Raw genomic sequence first — 23793 nt, forward strand, 5'->3', positions numbered from 1 at the left:
TGCAAATGAGCTTGATTGATTAGCACTTAGCAGCACCTGTAGTTGGTGATCACTTTAATTACTGATGATACTGATGTTGATTACTTCAATTACGCTGCCTGGAAGCCTTGTGGTTGAGTTTATAAAGCAAAGGGCATGATAATTCCCAAATAATTTCTGTTCAAATTCAGATTAAAATCAAAATATGAACAATATCTTGTAAGAAATATTTGGTTTTATATAATATTAAGGTGCTGGTATCAGGAGCTGCCCAGAGATCCCCCCAAAACAGGGGACTTTGGAAAAAGGTTTGAGCACAAATGACCCAAAACCATCATCGTGTTAGGAGCCTGACGGAGCTCCCGTGCCCACCAAAACCTGCCTTAATTTTGATGCTAATTCTCCGTACCGTTGATTTTATAAAGCCACCAATCCTCCTATTTGCAAATTAGACATTTCCATAACGATACCACCGAAATACTAATTGCAACGGTGTCTTAACGGGCACCAAGGTTATTGCGGTAAAGCGTATCTGCTTCCTGTGAATGCCGTTAATCTGGAGAGCATCTCGTTGGGTCTCTTATATAAAAACCCATAAGTTTTCTGGCATAAATACTCCAATTTAAAGGCTGAATTTGGGAGGAGAAAAGGCTCTATTTTGGGTATAGAGCAGTTTCTGAAGAGAAAGGAACCATCTGGTGCCATTCACTGAGCATCGTGAGCTGGAACGGCTCCCCGGACCCCATCGCGATGACCGGGAAAGGATTTGGACAGAAACACGAGCAAACATATATATATATATTTTCTATATCTGGATATATAAAGCTTTTGTTGAATTGCTCCGAGACGGAAGACAATGATGAATAATCCTATTAAAAAAACAAGATGGTATTGAAAGGAAGGAAGGGAAAACCTGCCAGATGTTGCCGGCGTTGGCGAGCTTTCTGTCCAAAGAGGAATATTCTGGATTACAAATTTCACAAACGAGGTCTCAATTAAATTATCGCAAACTTTCACGGCAACCAGCAGTGATTTCTTCCAGATAGCAGAGGAGATTTCTCAGAAAAGCACCCGTTCATCAAGGAAGATGGGGCTCAAATTCTGAGCGACTTCTTCTCAATTGTGCTTTGTTTTAATGATGACCATGAGAAGACCTGAAATACCAATGTACCAACCTCATCTCCAATTAAATCATGGGGAGAAGTTCAAGCGAAACAAGGAGGGCAGGTTCTGGTTTCGTTAGGCATCCAACAAGCGGTTATAGTGATCATAAATGTTAATTAAAAACAGAACCAAAGAGCGAAGACCCACAGGTAGACTTGTACACTCAAAGAAACACTCATCAAAAGCAACTTGTGATTTTTGCTCTCACCTCTTGCATCTTCACTTTGCACCTGCTGCTTTCAAACTGGAGACATATTTATCTATAGCAGATATAATATGACTTTGTTTCCTTGTTTTGTACCCTCAGGTTGATCTTATTAATTTATTCTGATTGAACATTATCTTATCCTTCTGCTTTTGGTTTTTCAAGTCTCTAAAACACTGGATGAAATAAATACAAAGGTCGTCCAGGTAGCACATGTTGCTTTAAATAACTCCAGCCAGCTGCGAAAATACATCATATTCACTAATGATTTCTGGTTTTATCTCTACATTTTTTTGGTTTAATTATATTTTTCTTTAAAATCTGAAGCGCTGGAGGTTCCTCCAATTATCACGGGACCCAGACACCCAATTCATCTGGGAAAGGTAAATAACTGCAAGTCACCAGCCAACCCAACACATTATATTGACTTTTAGGATTAATGACGAGGGTCATTCGGGCCTTTCAATTTTGCACCCACCAGGATCTGTTTAATTAAAGACTTTTCATTCCCTGTGGACATTCAGTAACATTCAGCGGGGCTCCAGAAACCATCAACGCAGACATAGAAAATACATTTTCTATTTTCTAGCTCTCTTTAGGGCTTTAGGGATGTGCAGCTGGACATTCTGAATCAGCATCAGAGCTGCTGTGGGGATATATTGGGTATAATTTTTCTCCCTCCCCCAAATTAGCCTGAAAGTCTTGGCCTAAAGACCTATTCAACGTGTTTATTTCTCTAGTCCAAGCTCAACTGTTGTTCACTACTAGAGCCGCAAAGGCCAAGTTTGTTATAAATCAAGGCTGAGTTCACCCCAATTAATTGACGCATGTGGCTGAAGCACCATCAGTAGTTGGTTTGTCTACCTGAACCACCCTGAGTTCCCTGTAAGCTAAATGCTTATTTAGGCTGCTGCACTTTAGATCATTAAATTAAACGCTTAACTTTAGGTGGAATGGTCAGAATCAGGCACTCCGTTAATCTGAATTGCATCTGAGCCGCGTTGGAAGAGAAATTAATATCGAAACGAGAACGGAAAGCAAGAGAAATGTCGTGGAATGGTGTAGGTTGGAAGGGACCTTTGGGGTCATCTACTCCGACCCCCGAGTATTTATTTAACTCTTGTTCAGAGACAACCCAACATGGTCAACACTTCCCAAGTCAACCTGCACTGTTGACGTCTGCCCCATGTTTCGGAAGGACTCGTCTGTCTTGGTGTCCTGCCATGGATGAATGGGGACGCTTCCCAAAATGAGAGAACCGCGCTTTAGAGAGGGCCAGCCCTCATTATCTTGATTTAAGAGCATGAACATGATTATTTAGTTCGCTTTTAGGCTTGTGCCCAGCATTGCTGCGCCCTCCAGCCCTCCCAAAAGCAAAGAGCCATTATTTCAGTCGTTATTTCCCTGGAAACAGAGCCCAGATTCATTCATTCACAGGCCAGAAGGGATTTGGTTCATCCCAACCATTCCTTGGGTAATAGAGTTTATAAGATTAATTCTTGTCTGAATGGGATAAAGGAGCAATCTGGTTATGCCTGACCTTGGGAAAAGGGACAGCTCTGTTGAGTCAAACCCACAAAACCCGCTTATTTTGGTACATTTTGGCCGCTTGATCTTATTTTCAAGGGCAAGATCGACTTGTGCAACGTCGCCAGAATGAGCGACTGCCCAAACTTGATTCCAGCCCTGCCGCCCAGCGTCAAAACCTTGTTTTCCTTGCAGAAAATTTAATGCCGTAATGTTACCGATCAAGGAAGGCGCAATAGAGTTGCCAAGAAAAATGAGAGATAATCACAGCTACCGTCTCGAACAAAGCCCTCGGAAATACAGCGACCTACAAAGCCCAGCACGCCGTTATTATTCTTCACCTGGGTAATAAATACAGCAGCCTTTAGAAATGGATTATAGAAAATAACCCATTGCATTAACAACGGGGTGAATTCCCACCTGATGATGATAATTAACTGCAAACAGGCAAAAGAAAACATTATCCCCAAAATCCTGCATATTTCAAGCCCAGCTCAGTCTTGTGCAGGTGAAGTTGTTCATACTCTAGAGATAAAGATCCAACAGGAGCGGGCAGTAGTTGGGCTTAATCCAAGGCTTTACAAAGCCAGATTTAACAGCCTCATCAACTGGTAAAACCATCTCCAGTGCAGAAAGGTCCAAACTGCAAAATCTGCAGCTGTATTTGTGTGTGTAAAATGCCTGGGCCGGGCTCAAAATGCAATTTCACATATGAGAAGAGACAATGTAGCGCAGGGCACGAACCAGAAGGATAAAGCTTTGCCAAAGGTTGGTAATTCAGGTTAAACGGCTTTATCTCCTATTCACAACAGCAGTGAGGGAAAATATAGTGAAATTAACTATATATTACATTTAGCTATTTCCTGATGAAGAAAACGTTGTGAAAGTAGCGGGTATATATACAATTATATATATATACCCACCAAATGGTCCATCCCAAACCCACAACCCTTATTTTCATGCCTCTGACAGAAAACAAGGAGGAAGTTTTGTAAGGGAAAATCCTCAGCAACTGCCAAATAGGATGAATACAATAAAGTTGGATACGAAGGAAAAAACCCGCAGCTCATCCCCATAACTGGAGGCATGTACGGTATTATTACACCAATAATTATATTTCTTTCTATTTATACAAAAAAAGATGTAAGCTGATTTTTGTTTTATTAAAAAAAAATCAAATAAATGCTGCCAGCGAAACACGAAATTTGCACGGATAAGATCTCACAGAAGAAGGAAAAGCAAAAATTAAGTTCCTTTCTATTCTGCAGCACCACGTCTTCCTTCCTGGCTCATCTATTTATGCCTTAAATGTCTCTTTTCAAGCAGACATTAGATGCGCTTTAGCCAAACTACATTTTATCGATGTCTTAAACACTCTTCTCTTGCCTCTCCACAACTTGAATTTTTCTACACCTGCAATTTCGCTCCCATTCCTGATACTTGTTTGGAAGACACTGGGGCCAGTTGAATTGGCCTGTAAGATCTCAAATAATAAGAGTTTTCACTGGTTAATGCTTTCAACAGATTATATTATAATACTTTTATTTGGAGATGGAGTAAGTAGGATACTTGAGGCTTGCAGCTCTCTGCTTCAGCATCACTGTCTGCACGGGAATCCATCCATCCATCCATCCATCCAACCATCATCCGTCCATCCATCCAACCATCCATCCATCCATCCAACCATCCATCCATCCAACCATCCATCCATCCAACCATCATCCGTCCATCCATCCAACCATCCATCCATCCAACCATCATCCATCCATCCATCCAACCATCCATCCATCCAACCATCCATCCAACCATCCATCCATCCATCCATCCATCCATCCAACCATCCATCCATCCAACCATCCATCCATCCAACCATCCATCCATCCAACCATCATCCGTCCATCCATCCAACCATCCATCCATCCAACCATCATCCATCCATCCATCCAACCATCCATCCATCCAACCATCCATCCAACCATCCATCCATCCATCCAACCATCCATCCATTCATCCATCCATCCAACCATCCGTCCATCCAACCATCCGTCCATTGATCCATCCACCCCTCTCTCCTTTTTAGTACAAACCACGTTTTCCTTTTCCAAATGAACTCTATGAATCTTGCCTATACATTCCAAAATCTAAACAAGTAGGAAATAGAGTTTCGTTTCTCGTTTTCCCCCAATAATCGTCTCAAAGAAAGCTACAGATGGTTCTTAATATAAATCTTATTCTGGGTACATTTACCTTAGAGACCTTTTAGGTATAATACTTATTTTAGTTGCCTGTGTTGAAGAAGAAATCAGTTTTATGGGTACAGCAGGAGCCAAAACAACAAGCCTGTGATAATACTTCTCACAGGAGAAACTGAGCTCCAGGTACCTCCTTTTCATCACTCGGAAACAATTATTTCTGTGCCTGAAACACAAAGGAGTCTTCTCCAAATGAAACAAATCTCCTCAAGGTTCTAACAGAGGTGCTGTGAGAGCATCAACTCTTGAAATATTGCCAATATCTCAATTTGGCAAGCAAGACACCTGTGGCAACATCACCTGTTTTCAGGGGTTCCTTCCCCATAACTGGAGGATTTGGTCTAAGCCAGAAGTCCTGGCTAAAACCAGATTTTGGAAACAAGAGATCCCAGTGATGCTACCTGTCCTGGTTTTGGCTCCTCCATCAGCATCGTCAGGCCAAACGTTGGGTTGGGTCATGGCCAACGCCTTGAGCAGAACCTCTTGGAGCTTTGGCTTCACCAACTTGGCCTCAACTCCTGGTGCCCGAGAGGCACAGATCCCCTTCTGACCCATCTCCTCAGGCACCAAAATCTTGGTTTCTTTCCCCAGAATGCTGCATGTGGCCTATTGTGTCCTCTTCCCTGCTCCCCTTCAACGCGCCTGTTGAACCCAAGCTGGACTTGACTGCCCGTTCTGCTCCAACAGCGCTACGTGTTCTGTGAGATATCAGTAAAATCAACTCCCTGACCAACCATCATGTTCCAGCGCTGGTGATGCTCTTTACTGAGCTCTAGAACGGAAGAAAAATGTATAATATTGTGTATTATTCAAGATATGGAAAAGCTGGGAAGCCAGAAATTCAACAGAAGACAGAATGACTACAGCAATAATTATTAGTGAAGCCAAATGTGTGCTAATTTGCAAATACCTTCACAGCAGCCGTGCAGAAAGGTATTCCAAACTACCAAAAAATCCTCAGGCTCTAATTTTGGAGGCAAAGATTGCTTTGTCATGCAAGGTCTTGAGCCTGTATTTGTACACGACCAGAGTGTGTATATATTGCATTAACACATGTAATAATCACAGCAACTGCAGTAATTGCGTGTAGTAATGTAACTTCTCTCTTTCCTTGCCCATTTTAATGAAAATCTGTCCCTCGGGGAACTCAGCACACGAATACGGCGGGGAAGAGAAGAGCATAAAGTGTACACAAACTATAAATGTCAACGGCAGAGCATCACTCGTGATGGTACCCAGGGGCATCGCTAGAAGCAGCAGGGTAACATTAAGAGAGGGAAAATGGAGGGTGTTTCAGGAAAGACAAACAGCGATATCCAGCGGGAGGTATCGCGCTGACGTTCCAACAATCCCCCAGCAACCGCGGCGGGAAAACACCGGCACTTAAATGCTTTACGGCTGGTCTCGACGGCTGGGACCAGCGATGCATTAGTGGTGGTACCAGAGGACACGGTGACTCCTTTCAACTCTCATTTCAATCGTTTTGTAGGGGAAACCTTGACCCAGAAATCATCGGCTGATTCACCATGACCATGAACAACCGTCTATGATGCACTCGGTTAAACTCAGATACAAGTTCTTCCAGCCGCATTGACTTCATCACCAAAATGCCAAATAAATACTGCCCTGCCAAGTGTATTCTTAATTTTTTTGCACTACTACAGATTACAAATTTCTTCGTTTAAAGGCAAAAATTATCTGCCATACTAGCAATTAAAATGCTACAGCGAAAATACGATACAATGACATGGCCACGTTTTTACTGACGCTGCCCGATCTTTTCCAGTCGCTGGAGTATGAGAAATGTCCAATTGCAAGATGTGATCATTTCATTTCTGGCCTTCTGGTCTGCGCTGAAACACTAATAAGAATTACAGAGCTTATGGCCAGAGCCAGACGACAATTAGTTTATTACTAAGGGGTAACCTGCCTCCTTCACCGCAATCCAAGGCAGTGGGATCATAATATCACCTAAATTAATAGCAGGAGCTGAGTCAGGTCAGCACTGACCCCAGCGACGAGCTGGGAACCTGCACCATTCGTTCCAGTTACACGAGCAGCCGAGGGTAAATGAGAGAATATTTCACGCGGTGTTTTCTACTGTACCAGCAGAACTGAGCGATAGTTTTTAATCACGGGCACAAAACCTGGCGGACGAACCACTGGGCTGGAATAGAGACATAAAACATGCACAACGCAGCTTGTGAGAGCCGAGAGAACACCTGGTTATCTTCTGGAATGCCAAATCAATACGGAATTAATGGTGGTGTGATGCTACGCACGGAGGAGACGGCAAGAGCTGGAGGTGTCACCAAGGAGATACGTCCACCCTGTCCTCCCAATTCGTCCATCCAAGGGAAAGCCAAGGTAGAAATGACACAAATTGGGCAACCGAGGCCATCACTCAAGTTGCCACCACTGTAGGACCAGCCCTTTTATGGGTACAGAAGATTGAATTGCACTAATCTACATTTTTTTACGGCTTTGCCCCAATTTTGGACTCACCTCTTGCTTTTCTGCTTTGTTATCAGATACCTGAAAGTCTTTGGACAAGACCCCACTGACCGAGATAAGACACGGAGTCATCACAGTGTCTGGCTGAAGGTGCAAATACACATAGAAACAAACAATATTGCATCACGAAGGCAAATATTACCCCAAAATACAAGAGAAATGTCCCAACTTGAGTTGGGCCCAGCAAAGAGAAGAGCTACGAAGGAACTCGGCACGTTCTCAGCTGCATTTCAGCACCTTAATTCTATGTGATAAATCCGCATTTTGCCAAATCGTCACCATTCCTAAACTTGTTTAGTTTATGAATTAAAGAAAAAGCAATGGATAAAGCAGCAAGGAAAAAGTCTCTATGAACAAAGAGCTATTTTGCAGGCATTTTTTGATGAGTAAAACCACCGCGTCGAATGGTTGTCCATGTGTAACCATGTGCTGTGGCTACACCGTCAACCCACAGGCTCACAAGAAAACGTGAGGGGATACAAACCATACCCATTTAATTATTAAAAAAGCAAAAGGAGTATATTTAAACCAGGGTATTTGCAATCTGAGCACAGCCAGCTTGTAGGTCGCTGTAAGCTATAGGTTATTTACTGCAACCACGTGTTATTGCTTCAATATTTCAACCATCTTTAATAGCGTCTTGAGGCAACGCTCACCCAAGGGGCCCACTCAGAGAACTATGGGACAAGTCAATCCAACCAGGAAATTGGAATTTCTTATGGTTTTCTTTTCGATTCTGATCTTGCCTTGTGTGGTTTTATTTTGTATTGGCCATTTCTATTGCCAGGCACCGAGGAAACATTATGGGGTAGAGAAGACATCCAAGGCCACCTCAGACCTTGGAGAAGAAATTTGTCTCCTAGGATGGGAACTTCCCAACAAGTCCCACCAACCTGGACGCTAATGAAGCTTGGCTGGTTGCCTAATGACTGCGATTTGGTCCCTGTGTCTTCATCTGCAACTAAATTTGTGAATCCGCAGCTTTCCGACCCCAACACCTTGCTCATTTTTGCGACTCAAGTGGATCCAGCCACATTCCTGTAGTCGTGGAATTACTATGGCTCCTTGGATTGTTTTTTCCAAGATGCACCCATTATTTTTCAATAAGGGTGCATAAAAAAATGCATGCAGCTCTGCTGGGCCTCAGATTTCCACCGCAGATATTTGCTTTGTATAATACACCCAGTAGCTTTAGGGAAAATAAGTCGTAACAGATGCGTTTTGACTGTCTTCCCCATCGCGAGCTGTTGACATTAACGACACGCGACGTCTCCGCATCCACCCGTCGCTCCCCGGCAGCGCCGATCACTAAAATCATTTTGTCTGCTTCTATGAGCACCCCGGAGTTTAAGAAATGGAAAATCAGATCAACGAATCCGTTGAGTCTGACACACGCGACGTCCATACGGCATCTCAAAAACATTCCATTTTTGCAAGAGATGAGGATCGCCAGCTGTCACGGTCCCTTTGGCGATGGACTCGTGATGGTTCTTTTACCTTGATCTCAGAGCGCAAAATTAAGGTGACCAAAATGCCAAGGGGTTATAATTCAATCAAGCAGTGTTACTTTATTAATTTGCCCGTAAAGCGGCACGCGATAAGAGAATAAGAAAAGAAATGGGAAAGAAATGGGGAAAAGTAAAGGTAAAGATGAGAAGTGAGGTTGTGTTTATCACCAGTTGATTTCCCAAGGTGTCCCTCTGGTCTCCGGTCCCGTGGAGTCCGGCCGGTTCTCCGTCGTGGTTCGGGATCCTCTGGTGGGAAGATCTTCAATGGTGTCCATTCTGGAGTCACCTTTTATGCTTCTTCACCCCCTCGCTCCCATTGTTTCAGGCCAGTCTCCACCTAGACTTCGCAACCCAGGCTCGTATTGCGCAAGCTCAAGAGATCCACGCTTTCTTTTGCTGACGCTTACGTGTCCAGCATTCAGGGGTCTTTCTGTGGTCCGTTGGGTGAGCTCAGGACCCTTGGCGAGCTGCTGGGCATGCTCCTTTGCGTTGGCCATTGTTTGGGGGAGCAGGTGGGGGACATGTAATGAGGTTGCAGGTGAGAACACATCTTGTATTGTCCCTGGGTCAAAGAGACCCTCATAACAATCACTTTCAGGAGGCGGGGGCTGGTTTGGCTGGAGAAGCAGGCAAAGTCCACACAGCAGCCATTGTTAGCAGGAGACCCCGTATCGGAGAAACAGTGCAACACGATGCTTCTCCTTGGGCCTCTCCCCAAGTCATTGTCCATCTGTTCTATCGGTCAGGGCTTCAGCTCTCTAAGTTCTTGATGGCGATGTTCAGCAAACACTGCTCCATCTTGGACCGACTCTCACACCAGCATTCCTAAGATCATTTTCTCTCATTTTTATTGCTACTAATTGATGATATAGCCAAGGAAACAAACTGCTTTGCCATTATCTCATGACCTTGTATCGTACGTATCTATTGGTGACGAAGGAGAAGGCGAAGGGTAAATGATACAAACCACCCCAAAGCGCCTCTAACATTGATATTCCCATCTTGAAGGACGGGAGGAATTTCACCGCTATGGAGCAACATTGATTTTGTTCTTCAATTTGCATGCAGCCTTCATTAGAGTAATAACAAAATAATTATGGGAAGTGTCAAAAAGCATCTAAATCTCTGCGCTCTGCTGTCAAACCGCAAAAGGGGGATTTTCTTCACTCAATGGCACCGGGCCAATGTATTTGCGGATGATAAAAGAACATATTGCCAGCGCATATCTCCGCACAAATGCAATTAAAATATGATGTTAAGAAACGCTATCGAAAATGAAGGAAACGCATTGCTGTCTCTTTATATATATATATATATATATGTATACTAAATAATACAATAAAAATAAAATCTAATTAAAAAACTCTGCCGATGCTGCAGAAATCTTACGACTCACTACCAGCCATCGGAAATCGAAGGGAGAGAGGCGCCCGAATTATCTTGCGTCTCGGAATGAATTACTTTGGTGTTTATTCCATCATGGGTGAACTTTTATGACAAAAGCCGTTCCCAAATTTCTGATGGCTCATTTTATTGTGTTTCACCGGAGCCTCGGCCTAAAGTTGCAATAAACACTCAGGCATTGGGAAGGCCACGCTTAGGCTGAGCTTTGTCCATGCGCTGATACAAATGGGGAACAAAAGGATGAATTTGCAAGCGTTACAGCGCAGGAATTAGCACCAGGGATATTTCTTTATAAAAATAAACCATCAGAAAATATTGAGCTCGGTTAAAAGAAATTAATGAGTATTTTTTTCAAAGGTATTTTGCGCTGAATACCGGCAGCTAACGAACTCGGCACCGGGCAAATTGCTGGCGTGATTAAATCAGGGATGCTCAGAAGCAACGCGCCTGTCAGACTTCATTGAATTTGGCTGTATTAATACAGTTTTACTTCTTTTTCCCCAACGTAATTGGCAATAAATTCAATAAGAGGCTTAGATAACATCCTTCAAAATAAATAGGAAAATGCTGGGGAGAAGAATTCAGTGTTGGTTTATACACTGTGTTTGCGGGTCCGGGGATACGGACCTGGGGTGAATCACAACCAATGGCCTCACTTGGGTTTGTCATTAAAAAGTAAAACTATAAATGATTAAAATATTTTTAATTCTAAGGAAGAGCTATGTAAGGTTTGTGTAAATCCACCCGTCGCTACAAGGTGTTTCCCCTCAGCCCTCGCTGATATAAACCTCTAATAAATACATTAAACCACCATGGTCTCTTTGCTTAGACGCAGCCTGGTTTCCACCAACTCTCGGCTGCCTCTAAGCATAAAAAATAAGGGATTTCCATGAAAATATTGTCACCAAAGTGATATTTTTGGAAGACGCCAGCAAGACCGATATCCTTCAATAGTCAGAATTCTACAATTTATGAAACTTCCCAAATTTGAGGTCCATATGAGTCTCATCCACCTTGGTGGCCACCTGAAAACAGTGAAACATTGAAACCGGCAGCAACTGGAAAAGACCTAAAGGAGGAAAATTCTCCATTTATTCATCAGCTTCTGACCAGTCGTGGTGCGACAAGTCCCCATATTTGACCCAGTCAGCTTAATTCTCTTGTCCCTGACAATCTTCTCTCCACATCCATGAGATTGGCTTCCTAAAATTAAGCCCGATTCTCAATTAAGTCTAAAAACTCATCAAGCAAACCCAATAGGAACAAAAGATGTGGAATTCCAGTTGCTAAGTGCTGTTGGTACTTCAGTGCAGTGATGTTGTTTTACGACACCAAAAGCAGATTTAAGCTCCACACTCAACACAGGAGCCCTGACAAGGGTTTTAAGCAGCTGTAAACTTCTGAGAACTTCTGTAGAGAGGCTGAGTATAATTAACACATAAGAGAAGCTGAAAATAAACTTATAAATATGGATGAGAGTTCACTAAAGTTTGGGCCGGGATGTCGGAGAGGAGCGGAGATGCTCAAATGGAAAGAAACCGACAGCGAGTGGAAAAATGTGCCTTTTGAGATGAAAAGAAACCTGTTTGCTGATGGAATAATCGAAGGAGCAACGTCTCCCTCAGCCGAGGCAGCGAAACCTCCGCCAAAGTGGATTTTGAAGCAGGTGAAACCTGTAGGATGGAATTACCGTTATTACTGCTGAAGGCTGAACCGCTCCGTAAAATCCCCATTACAAATTTCAATTGCTTCTAAGACTGAAAGACAGAAAACGCTCCTTTCCTTTAGTTAAAAAGATCCATACATTCTGGTATTAGGGGTTTGTTGCCCCAGTAAGACTTGGAAATGTTGCAGGAGGTTGTGTTGGTCTTGGGGACGTGGTGTCTTTGTTCCCACCCAACTTCACCCAAGGTGGATGGAAAACCACCCAATGTTTTTGCCAACGTAGGAACCTTCAAGAAGAACCTAACCCATAGTTTTTAATATATATACATATTTCCTTTTATTTTTCTCGATGAAATTTCAGTGACACTGCACTTGGGAGAATCTGATTTGGCAAACACTAATGAATTTAATTTATATGTTTATGAGTTTCCTTTCCTCTGGAAAGGATGACATTAACCACTTGACTGGGAAGGATTAAGCTCCACTAATTTTGGGTGCTTTTTGATGCTTATTAAGCAAATCCTTTAACAATTTTGCTCTACTTTTAGCTGGATTGGAGCCCTTTATTTGGAACCTTACAAGATGTGGAGGTACCTTGTAATCCACCCATATCAATAGTTATATATCTCCAAGAGATGTTGCAGCAGCGGGAAAACCTATCGCATCAGGGTTTGACTTTTTAAGTCTTATCACATCATTCCGGCTCTGTTTATTTAGATACGTCGGTGCACGAATGAGCAAAGGACAATGTTTGATGGGTACGGAGGTTTCCAAACCCTAATGGATGCTCCTGTGGAAGCAAATCAGAAGGTTTTTCACGCTCTTTCTTAAAATCAGCCCTTTGAGAGCAGCAATGGGACAAGAGCCACCAGCCGCCACCTCCATCGGTGTCCGCAGCATCGTCATCCTAACGGGGTTGGGTGGCGAGGCTGCACTAATTGAAACCATGTTAACACCCCAGGAGGGCACTGCGGGGATTAATTAGTTCATATTTGTTAAGCGCTTTGAAGATGAAAAACACTTTAGGAAAGTTAATTGTTACTACTCGGTTGTTTTTGCCCGTGTTGTTTCAGCCGAGCTTTGCACTTCAACCACCAACCTACGCGTCCAAAGAGGAAAAAGCTTTTCTATTGCACAATATTTCTCCTGTTGTTCACATTTTTGCAGATAATCACCCACCATAAGTCAAACTGTAGCCCCAAGAAGCTGCATCGACAGCATCTCTACCCTCGCATCCCACCCAGGGTCACCAGTTGGGTTTAATATTCCACTCAACCCTTTGGAAATAAAGCGGTGAATTGTGCTGATTTGTTTCGCCGCGTTATCTGCCTAAGGCAACCGTTTAGTTTTAGCTCCAAAATGCTTTAGTTCCAGCTTTACCGCATTTCTCGCCCATCGCACCGATTCGCTCCAATCTGGTCCCCAAGTTGTTGCATCATCAAAGTCAAACGTGACCCCCGCTCTCAAAAAAGCCCCAGAATGGGAAATTCGGCCCTTTTGTAGGAGCTCATCAAAGGTCGGCTGCCAGATCCCATCATCGAATTGAAATCATTTCAGTCATTCCTATGAATACCAATTTTAGAAGATTATAGTCATTTCTCCCCCGAACCAGGGGGATTGAATAAGATCTTGCAATTTTTTTTGTGAAATAAGGGCGTTCAAGGCCACTGATTTTACTCACTGGACTCCAGCCAAAGAAATCTACATAAATAGATGTGATTAGAAAAAATTACGTTAATTTGCATGTTATGTGTTTTAAAAAAAACCCTTTAAAAGGTGTTTAGGGACATGGGGATGAAAGGGAAGCCTAAACTAAGGAGTTTCTATATCACCTTGGAAATATTGTCAATAATTTCTTGCTGTCTTGGTTTGTTCACAGCAATTGATTGAACGGGTGTGTGACCGAGCAGAGAATAATATCGGTGATACTGGGAAAGCCTCGGGATCTCAAACTCTGCGGATGTTTAATAGTAAAGAGCTGCAGGAGGAGATGTTGAAGACAAGACCCCCTAAAATTGAAATAATAATAATAATAATAATAATAATAATAATAATAATAATAATAATAATAATAATAATAATAATAATAATAATAGGGTCTGGAAGGTGAAAAGCAATTTATAAAAGGGGAGACCACTCTAGCAACCATAGGATGCTTTGGTGAGAGAGGAAAGTAAATGAATTATTTCCAAGAGTGAATTATTATTATTGTTATTTCCATCTATGAATTAAAGACCATCAAACTCTAGGGCGGTTGGGCTCCTTCAGAAATAAATTGGCCTTTATTAGTTAGTGTTTCAAGGTGGCTCATGCTCCTCTGAAGTGAAGACTTTACACCCAACCAAGAGCATCCATATGGGGGTTTAATGCCCTTTAGTTCATGTCCATTAACCTTCCAGCTGTCAATAATTTCCCCATAGCGGGTGACGCCCTCCAGTCATTGCCAAAAGGAGCAAATCTGACTCGTCCCTGACGTCGTAGCTCAAATTGTCCAGCGCGGCCCAGCAGAGCTCAAAAGCCACAAAAAGCTCTGGTTGTCAATAGCAAACCTGCTGTGATTTATTCTGGTTTTAGCCCGTGTTCGGATGCTCGGTTGTATTTGCCTCTTCGGTTGTAATAGGAGCGTTATGCTCTTTTACAACCTGCTCTTCTTTTGGTTTCTTAATTGCAAGATGTTCCCCAGTCAAAACAATGACAGAAAAGGCATTAAAGGGCAAAATAGCAAAAGAAAAACCAACCCTGAAACACAACACCCAACGTGGAATAAAATCTGGCAGCGCTGCAAAATTAAAATGGAGCGAACCAGAATTAGCGATGAGTGAATTATCTGCAGTGAGTCATTTGTCTTCCTGGCTGCCCACAAAGTTTGTTGTTTGCTCCGAATCACTCGAGAAATGGGATGTTTCCTGATGATAAATGCAATATGTAGGCTCAAATTCTCTCCATAGGTCACTACGGAAGAATTTGGATGGTGAAAACTTAGTGGTTACATTTAGAATCTGGTTTCTATCTGATAAAGCTTTTCAATGACTGAAAAGGCACAAAATTACAGTTCGCACCATGGGAAGAGCAAGCTAGACCCAATAATGTAATAATATAAATGTAATAATAATAATATAAATATATTATTAATAATATAAATATAATAATAATATAAATAACATTTTGCCCTGAGAGAGAACGAGCACTTGGAAAGATCACCGCAATTCCGGAACGCGCTTCCATCCCTAATTCAAGGCCAAATCAAAATATTCAATCCTTAATTCAAGGCCAAATCAAAATATATTCAAAGATGCTTATGTGACTTCTAAATACAAGACGACTCCATCAAGCTCCACATTTTGGAAAGAGAAACTGCCATAGACAGATGGAACCAACCCATAGAATTAAACTTCTCCTCCTAAACCAGTTGGGATTAAAACCCAGACCTAACAGGTCCCAGTTTTCAACTCAAACCATCACTTCTTTCTATTACATTGAATTTTTTCCCTCTAAAGCTCAGTCGCTTTGTCTGATAGTGAAAACAAAGTTGTGCTTATCGGGGCTAACGCGATGCGGTAATTTCCGAGGCACATCTTTATAAATGAATAAACTGTTTACCGCAACACATCAAATTAAGGAGAAATATATTTAGGAACAGATTTGCGCTGCTTTGCTTGCCGTGATTATAAATTATTTTGTCACTCTAACTGCCTAATTGCGAAAGGAGAAGGATCTCTTAAGGGAATAAAAGTAAATATTGGAACAAGTGAACGCCGTGTAGCATCCAAACGCGTCTCTCGGCATTTCTGGGCTTTGTTTTGTGATTTTTGGGAGACTTCTGATGACACCAAGACCCTCCGGAAGTCACGGTTGTGTTGAGGAGGATCTAAATCCTCTTTATTCCCTCAGGTATTGTATTTCCTGCTCCTTTTTCCAGCCCGAGTAGGAACCGGTTGAGTCAACTTGGAGGTTTGTACGACAAGAAATGGAAGAACCTGCCTCAAGGCTGGAGCTTTACCGACCGGGGAAATACGAGATTTTCAAGAAAACCATCATTCAAGTTGCTCAAAGGAAATATTGCGGTCAAAAATAGGGTGTTTTCCCAATAAAAACACAGTTTTCCCAGTTAAATGGGCATTAAACAGCCTCTGTTTCCACTTCAGACGTTGGTTGCGATGGCCAACGACACGGTCATGGCCCATGGGCAAAGATGATTTTTGGCGTCATACCAAACCAACGATAAACTTTGAACCTCTCATTATTAGAAGTCTCATAATAAAAGAGAATATCATTATTTCCTAATATTTAGTGCCTTCTCGATGCCACGACTCTTAGCTACATCTCATCTACACATGTAAAATTCAAACATAAAACCATACAATACAATGTGAAGATACCATGCGCTTTTAGTATCTATGGACTGTATCACAAGAGCCTCCTCCCAAACCACAAGAAGAGACTCCGAAGATGCAGAGGACGGAGTGTAAAGAATTACTAAAATAATAATTATCTTAATTATATTAATTAATAATACTGCAAATGGATGGGAGCCCAGAGGGAAACGTCAGAAGATGCTGGTTCAGCATCACCTGGGTCCCTCTCGTACAACCCATCCCTATGACCAGGGAATAGAAGAAATATAGAAGAAAATCATCATTCTAGATGATTTTTACTTTATTATTTTTATTTTATTGTATTGTATTGTATTGTATTTCATTGTATTTAATTATATTTTATTTTTTCCTTATATCGAGCTTCTCAGTAGAGCAGCCACAATAATTTCCAGGGTCCGCAGGGTGAATATTTTTCCTACTTTATAATTTCTATCCCTTCTAAAGACATGGAAAAAATACGCTGAACTGACCATGGAAAATAAAAGCCCAGAAGCACCTTCCTCTCGTCTTTGGGTGACGGGCAGGGCAGAATGTTCTACATTATCTGCTCCTGTTCCTCCTGACCTTCTCTTTCTCCTTCCTTGGTCTTTTTATCGTTTCTCTCCGCGATACCCAGGAACACAGAGCTCTACTAATCAGTGTCATAGCTCATTAATTTGCTTTATTGGTCTCTGGGTAAACCAGGAGCTGCCGAGTCGTTATCATTAAGAAATAACTGCCCAGAGCTCCGACTCCATGTGTTGCCCGGGGTGCATTAAGTGGCTTAATAGTATCTCTAAATTTCTCTTAAATGGAAAGGTGGCCGGAACATTTATCACCTTGAAGGAGGTTTAATCAAATCCCATAACATCATGAATTATCTGGCCAGTTTTGACACCGTAACCTTTGAGAATTTCTACGTGCTCAGCAGCGAGGGGTCGGAGGCGGACGATATTTAAATACAACAAAATCCTCTCGGACAATTAAAGATGAACTTTGTACTAGTGTGACGCCATTTGAAGTGCGCAATTATACGTCGGACTAGGCCAAGGGATATTTTCTAAGAGAATGACCCACAAACCCTTTTTGGTCTCGGAAATGTGTATAATTAAAAGTGAGGATCCGAAGGTATCGATCTACGAGCTTTCAGCAAATTTTCTCTTTTGAAAGGTTAAGCTCTGTGCTTGTTACTGTCCTTTCCTATAAGTAACAGATTTAAAGGTTAAAGAGCTCTTTCTCTGTGGTCTTCTCCATAAGTAAGCGATTTAAAGGTTGCATACATTGTTTCTAGAGGACATGGCTCTAAATAGTGGTGACAGTCGTTTTGATGTGACTTTTTGGTTCTTTTCAACTACTTCTTTGCTACCAACTCCTTGAGGAGGAATCCAGTCACAATTTCCAGCTCCCAGCTCATCTCTTCCTACAGTCACGACACCAATATCTATCTGAGAGCTCTCTTGGCTTTTTCATACCTATCGACTCACTGAAATTGGGTTTTTTTGTGAACGGTCCTGAAGACGCAGTTTGTTTGACAGTATAAGCTCAGTTTTCCCCGTCAGCAGGATGGAGGTGGCTCCTCTACCCTTCTACTCGTCATTGCACGGCCTACGGCTTTTCCTGGGCAGTTTTCAACTTGGATGGCAAGATAAGGGATAATTAAACCAGAGAATCAGAATAGACTAGAACTAAAATTAGAACTGGATTAGGATAGACTAGAATTAGACTAGAATCAGAATAGAATTAGAATAGAATCAGAATTCAAACAGAATTAGAATAGAATTCAAATAGAAGAAAATAGAATTCAAATAGAACAAAACAGAATTCAAATAGAACAGAACAGAATAGAATTCAAATAGAACAAAATAGAATAGAACTCAAATAGAATAGAACAGAATCAGAACAGGAAAAGAAAAAGGGAAGGGAAGGGAAGGGAAGGGAAGGGAAGGGAAGGGAAGGGAAGGGAAGGGAAGGGAAGGGAAGGGAAGGGAAGGGAAGGGAAGGGAAGGGAAGGGAAGGGAAGGGAAGGGAAGGGAAGGGAAGGGAAGGGAAGGGAAGGGAAGGGAAGGGAAGGGAAGGGAAGGGAAGGGAAGGGAAGGGAAGGGAAGGGAAGGGAAAGGGAAAACCAGAATAGAATGGAATTAGAATAGAATGGAATTAGAATAGAATGGAATTAGAATAGAATGGAATTAGAATAGAATGGAAATAGAATAGCATAGCATAGCATAGCATAGCATAGCATAGAATAGAATAGAATAGAATAGAATAGAATAGAATAGAATAGAATAGAATAGAATAGAATAGAATAGAATAGAATAGAATAGAATAGAATAGAATAGAATAGAATAGAATTAATATAGAATCAGAACAGGAATAGAACTAGAACTAGAACGGAACAGAAGAATAGAATAGAATAGAATAGAATAGAATAGAATAGAATAGAATAGAATAGAATAGAATAGAATAGAATAGAATAGAATAGAATAGAAGAATAAGAACAGAAACAGAACCAAAACAGAATTAGAACTGAAACAGAATTAGAACCAAAACAGAATTAGAACTGAAACAGAATCAGAACCGAAACAGAATTAGAAGAGAATATTCTAATTCTGTTATAGAAATAGAATAAAATTCGAATAGAAACAGAATTTGAATGGAAAGAGAACATTTCCAGTTGGAAAGGACCTACAACAACCACCTAGTCCAACTGCCTGACCCAAAGTTAAATCATATTATTAAAGACATGTCCCAAATGCCTCTTCAAGACCAACAGACTTGGGGCATCAAGGCCTCTCCAGGAAGCCTCATGCTAAATAAATGCTTCCTAATATCACATCACAATATTGCGGGTCCTTCCGGCCGCCTGATGAGCTGAAAGGAAACATTTGCTCTTGAAATTTAATAAGTTTAGCTTTGGCAGCCTATAAATCGTAAGGCTTTGTTCAGAGTTTGGCGATGGGTTTGATTTGCAGATGGCCAATTGTTTGCCAGGTGAGCGTAGATGATATTTGAACATAATTAAAAATGGAATTGGGCAACCACAACCTGCCCTTATCTGAGTTGATCCTAAAGTCAAGCTCAGCCTTAAGCAAACCAGCCACGATTAAACCCTGGCCTAAAGCAAAGCAATTCTCCCTGCTCTCCCCCCTGAAAAGTCACAGCCTCGTGTTTAACTCATTAAATTCGCCCACTATTAAGTAAGACCAAAGGAATTCAGCTTCTACATTTAATTCCAATTATTTCTTCAGTTTTCTCGGTGTTTTAAAATGGGGAGAGAAATAAAGTTGCGTACGGCTTTAACGTGATAAATAGAGATATTCCTTGGAAAACAAGTCTATTCCCCTCTTTAGCATCGTATGGTTATCTTTCCTTAAGCAAAGCAGCATAATTTTAAACGAAAGGAGTTAGAAATCAATCTCTTAGATCATTGATCTCTAATTAAAAGTCCATGCAAGCACCCTATGAACTTTTCCAGCTTGTGATATTTCCCATTTACTTGTCTCAGCCACTTTTATAGTGAAATCCCTTTATATTTTGGCAGGGAACTCGTATTTCTCTCCCATTCCTCACCGTTATCAATTCTGATCTGACCCAGGTCTCCAGTCACCGAACGCCATCAATATTAAGCAATAATCATGATAATAGTCATTCATACCAAGCTTTTTCCATTTGCTTGCCCGTCTCCCGCTATGTTATTAAATTAATAGAGCTGCCACCGCCCAAGAAAAATAGCAGAAAGGGAGAAATCTTATTAAACTGGAGATAAAATTTTAAACAACGGTAGGAATTGCTAAGGCCGGACTTTGGGCACCGCTCAGAGCAAAATAGGAGGGTTACCTAGTTACTTGGTTTGCTTTAATCAGATGAGTGATTAATCAAATTAATTCTGACCGCTGCCAACAAGAAAAGCAAGAACATGCTCCAAATATTTAAATACTTACACTCTATCCAAGCCCAAAAGAGTCCAGGCTCTTCCATATCTCTTTTTCTCATTGATGATGGTCCATATTTTTTACACAATTATTGTGTAAAGGTCCACAGAACTGACACCCCGTATCGTGATGGATGCTCTGGAAGGTCTCAGATCTCCCAAGATCCATCTGCAAATCAATTTCTCGTCAAGATTTCCACCATTTATTGCTCTGATGTGGAATTTCTGAGGATGGGGCGAGATCATTCACCTCTTCCCCAGCTATCCAAACTCCCTCCATCAATAAATACCAACAAACAGGATATTTTAGGGTAGAGCATCCGCACATCACCCCACGCAGCACTGGACCCTACAGCTTGTTTTCTGGCTCCTTGTTCTAAGTACTTTAAATGTAAATGATGGGCACAAAAGGTCACCAAACGTGATCAATTGCTCCGTGACATTTTACCTGGAGAATAAGCACGAACAAGTAAACACAAAAGGTTCGGAACGAGATGTGCCGAGACATCGATGCCCTTTGGGCGTGACGTGGAAGAGGAATTTAAGTGACTGGAGCTGGGTGCATGGAAAAATGATAAATAAATCAGAATCTAATATTTGAGAGCATGAAAATGAGCGGAAGAAGAGAAAGACACCGAAATATTCGACATTTTTATGGAGCAAAGCGTTGAAGAGAACGAAACGCACCTTGGGGAAAGCCAATGAGCGCGATGCCAACAGACCTACCTGCACACGGCGCCTATAACCTACCAATACAATATTGACTTCCCGGCCCTTTTCCCCCCGGACCAGCTCTGCTGCTCGTTATTCCATTTAATCATAGCGTAGTTACATTTATTACAGATGTTAATGTGCAATCGGGGACCAGTTTCTGCTCGTTCGGCTGAGTTTAAGTGACGCGAGTGGTGCTGAAGCCTCTTGGGAAATTAAAACAATAAATCACTGCTTCCCTCTAAAACATTTTTTGGGGTTTTTCGGTTATTTTAACGTTATTCGCTGGGCAAAGGAAGGGAACTATCTATTTGTAGGTGAAAAAGTGACCGAAAATAGGGTTATCTATAGAAATATTTGCGGTCATCAGCCACTTACCCTGGAGTTGACCACTTCCAAGGAGACGTTCTGCGGCGTCGCGCTGGGCACTGTGAGCCAAGAGAAGCAAAAAGAAACAGGAAATACGGCCGTTAATGTCGAAGAATTGGTTCCATCCAACGTTATTCTCTTTGGAAAGAAGAGCGTGGCTTTGACATCTCATTTAGAACCTGATGGCAACCTTGCGAATAATGCAGGTGGCACTTCAGAGGTCCCCCAGAGAGACGAGAAACCAAATGCATCTGCTCATTTATTCCCATTTTTGATAACCCTGTTTGGAGCCCTTTAAAGAGCCACTCGACAGGCTCCCTGCGGTGACACCGGCTACTCGAATTCACTTATTTGTTGTCAACTCGGTCACAAATAAACAAGAATATGCCACAATTCCTCCGGCTTTTGTTTCATAAAGTGCATTTCAGAGCATATTTTAACATACAGAGCAGGGTCTTCCTCTCTCAGTTGCATTAGTGGACGTACATGGCTGCTTAAAACAAACTTTAGATGTCATTTATCTAGCTGATTTTAAGAGCTGAAAAAGAATCATGGTGAATACCCAATTTAAGAATAGTTTGCAGCGCGATACATCAGAGAAACTGATTTTTCAGTGTACATGAAGTCAAAGCCAAGTTCTTCAAACCATTTTTCTATGATATTAACAGGAACGCAAGGGCAACATCGTTCTCGTTGCCGTTTTCCGCACGTTCCGATTGATTCAGCAAAGATCTACGGGGATGATTGGAGACCCGAAGCATCTTGGAGATGAAATGAGTTCCTTTTATTGAAATAAGTGGTAAGAAGCGCTCGGATTATTATCTCTTGTTATCTGAATGGGGAAAAGACTCTGGTTATAGAGGATAATTTAATCGGCAAAGAGCGTATGAGATGGAACACGTTCCTATGTATTGTCTCTATGTGTTGTTCCTATACTGTCCACATTTAGTCTATATTATCCATACTTAGTCTATATTATCCATACTTAGTCTATATTGTCCGTATTTAGTCTATATTGTCCATATTTAGGCTATATTGTCCATATAAGATGGAGACAATCAGCACAACCTGAGATCAACACTCTGGAAGAGCCAATTTTCATCTAGAGCAGGAAATAATCCCCGACTTTAACAGCTATGAATCTCTACATAATTTAATAGGCACTAATACGATAAGAAACATGAAAAGATGACAGCAAGCTTTATAAAATATACGTTTCCCCGGTTATTTTAAGCAGCGTTGGTCTGGTCATGTCTACGTTCAACAAGCAAATCCGCAGCACTTTGGAGCATCCTCAGCGCAAGCTGCGATTTAAGGATTTAAGCCAGACCAAAGTCATTTGTCGGGCCTAATAAGAAAATAAGATTGTAAATAGAGGCCGCAAAAGAGGAAAAGTAACAACAGTTTAACAGGAGGGTCCCATTGGCTGGAGATATTTTATCTGCCTTAATACAGAGGGGACATCGGTGCTCATGCTCCCTTTGTTTTGACAAATATAAAACCTCTTCTTGATGAAGAATATTTGCTCAGAGTTTTAGTACAACTACATTTTATTTCCCTACCCTATTCTCTTACTTTTAAATACTATTTGCTTGTCTTCCTATTATTTCAATTATTTCTCTTTGGTCACCGCTTGTCACGTTTCCCAATGTTATTGTGTACGTGGTCATAACTGATCCATCCCGTATCATTTTATCCAGTTCCTCGATCGGAACGAGAAATAAACCCAGACCTGAGCCAGCATCCAGCTCAATCACTGGGTGTCTTTACTCCTTGCTCAGTCAACAAGACTTTTTGCGTTATCAAATCAGACCCTGATTTAATATCGCGGGTTGTATAATATGAAACTCAGGGAGCTCCCCTGGCAAACACAGATTCCAGTTGCATCCTTTGGTTTGATGTCTTGATCAAATCAATAAATGGGATGCACCTGGTAAAAATTGGGATTTGTTTAGTATTGGTGGCTTAATTACACCATTAGAAATTAGAGCAGAATTTACTTTACCCAGTGATTCCAATAAGCAATTAAGAGGTGGATGCATTTAGGGGCAACTTGGTCCCTTTGTCTCGGCACCAGTGGATGAAGCCCCAGATGAAGAGGAGGAGGGAGGAAATGGTCCAGTAATTCTTCCAAATGGATGGATTGGATAATTTGGGGGAATTCATGATACCGAGAGGTTCGGTCTCCAATAGGGTGATGCTGGTCACCGCG

The 23793-nt window shown here is 41.7% G+C and overlaps 1 protein-coding gene across 4 annotated transcripts in view; it reads right to left on the reverse strand.

The window, feature by feature from the left end:
• Positions 1-23793, reverse strand: part of LOC135577386 (netrin receptor DCC-like) — a 284177-nt gene that overhangs the window by 71529 nt on the left and 188855 nt on the right. For all 4 annotated transcript variants that reach the window (XM_065046801.1, XM_065046800.1, XM_065046799.1 and 1 more), the window contains exon 12: positions 21591-21640. In XM_065046801.1, the coding sequence (XP_064902873.1) occupies positions 21591-21640 (50 nt within the window). The remainder of the gene's footprint in view (positions 1-21590; positions 21641-23793) is intronic.

The sequence above is a fragment of the Columba livia genome, chromosome Z, assembly GCF_036013475.1.
Source record: "Columba livia isolate bColLiv1 breed racing homer chromosome Z, bColLiv1.pat.W.v2, whole genome shotgun sequence".
Lineage (NCBI taxonomy): Eukaryota > Metazoa > Chordata > Aves > Columbiformes > Columbidae > Columba > Columba livia.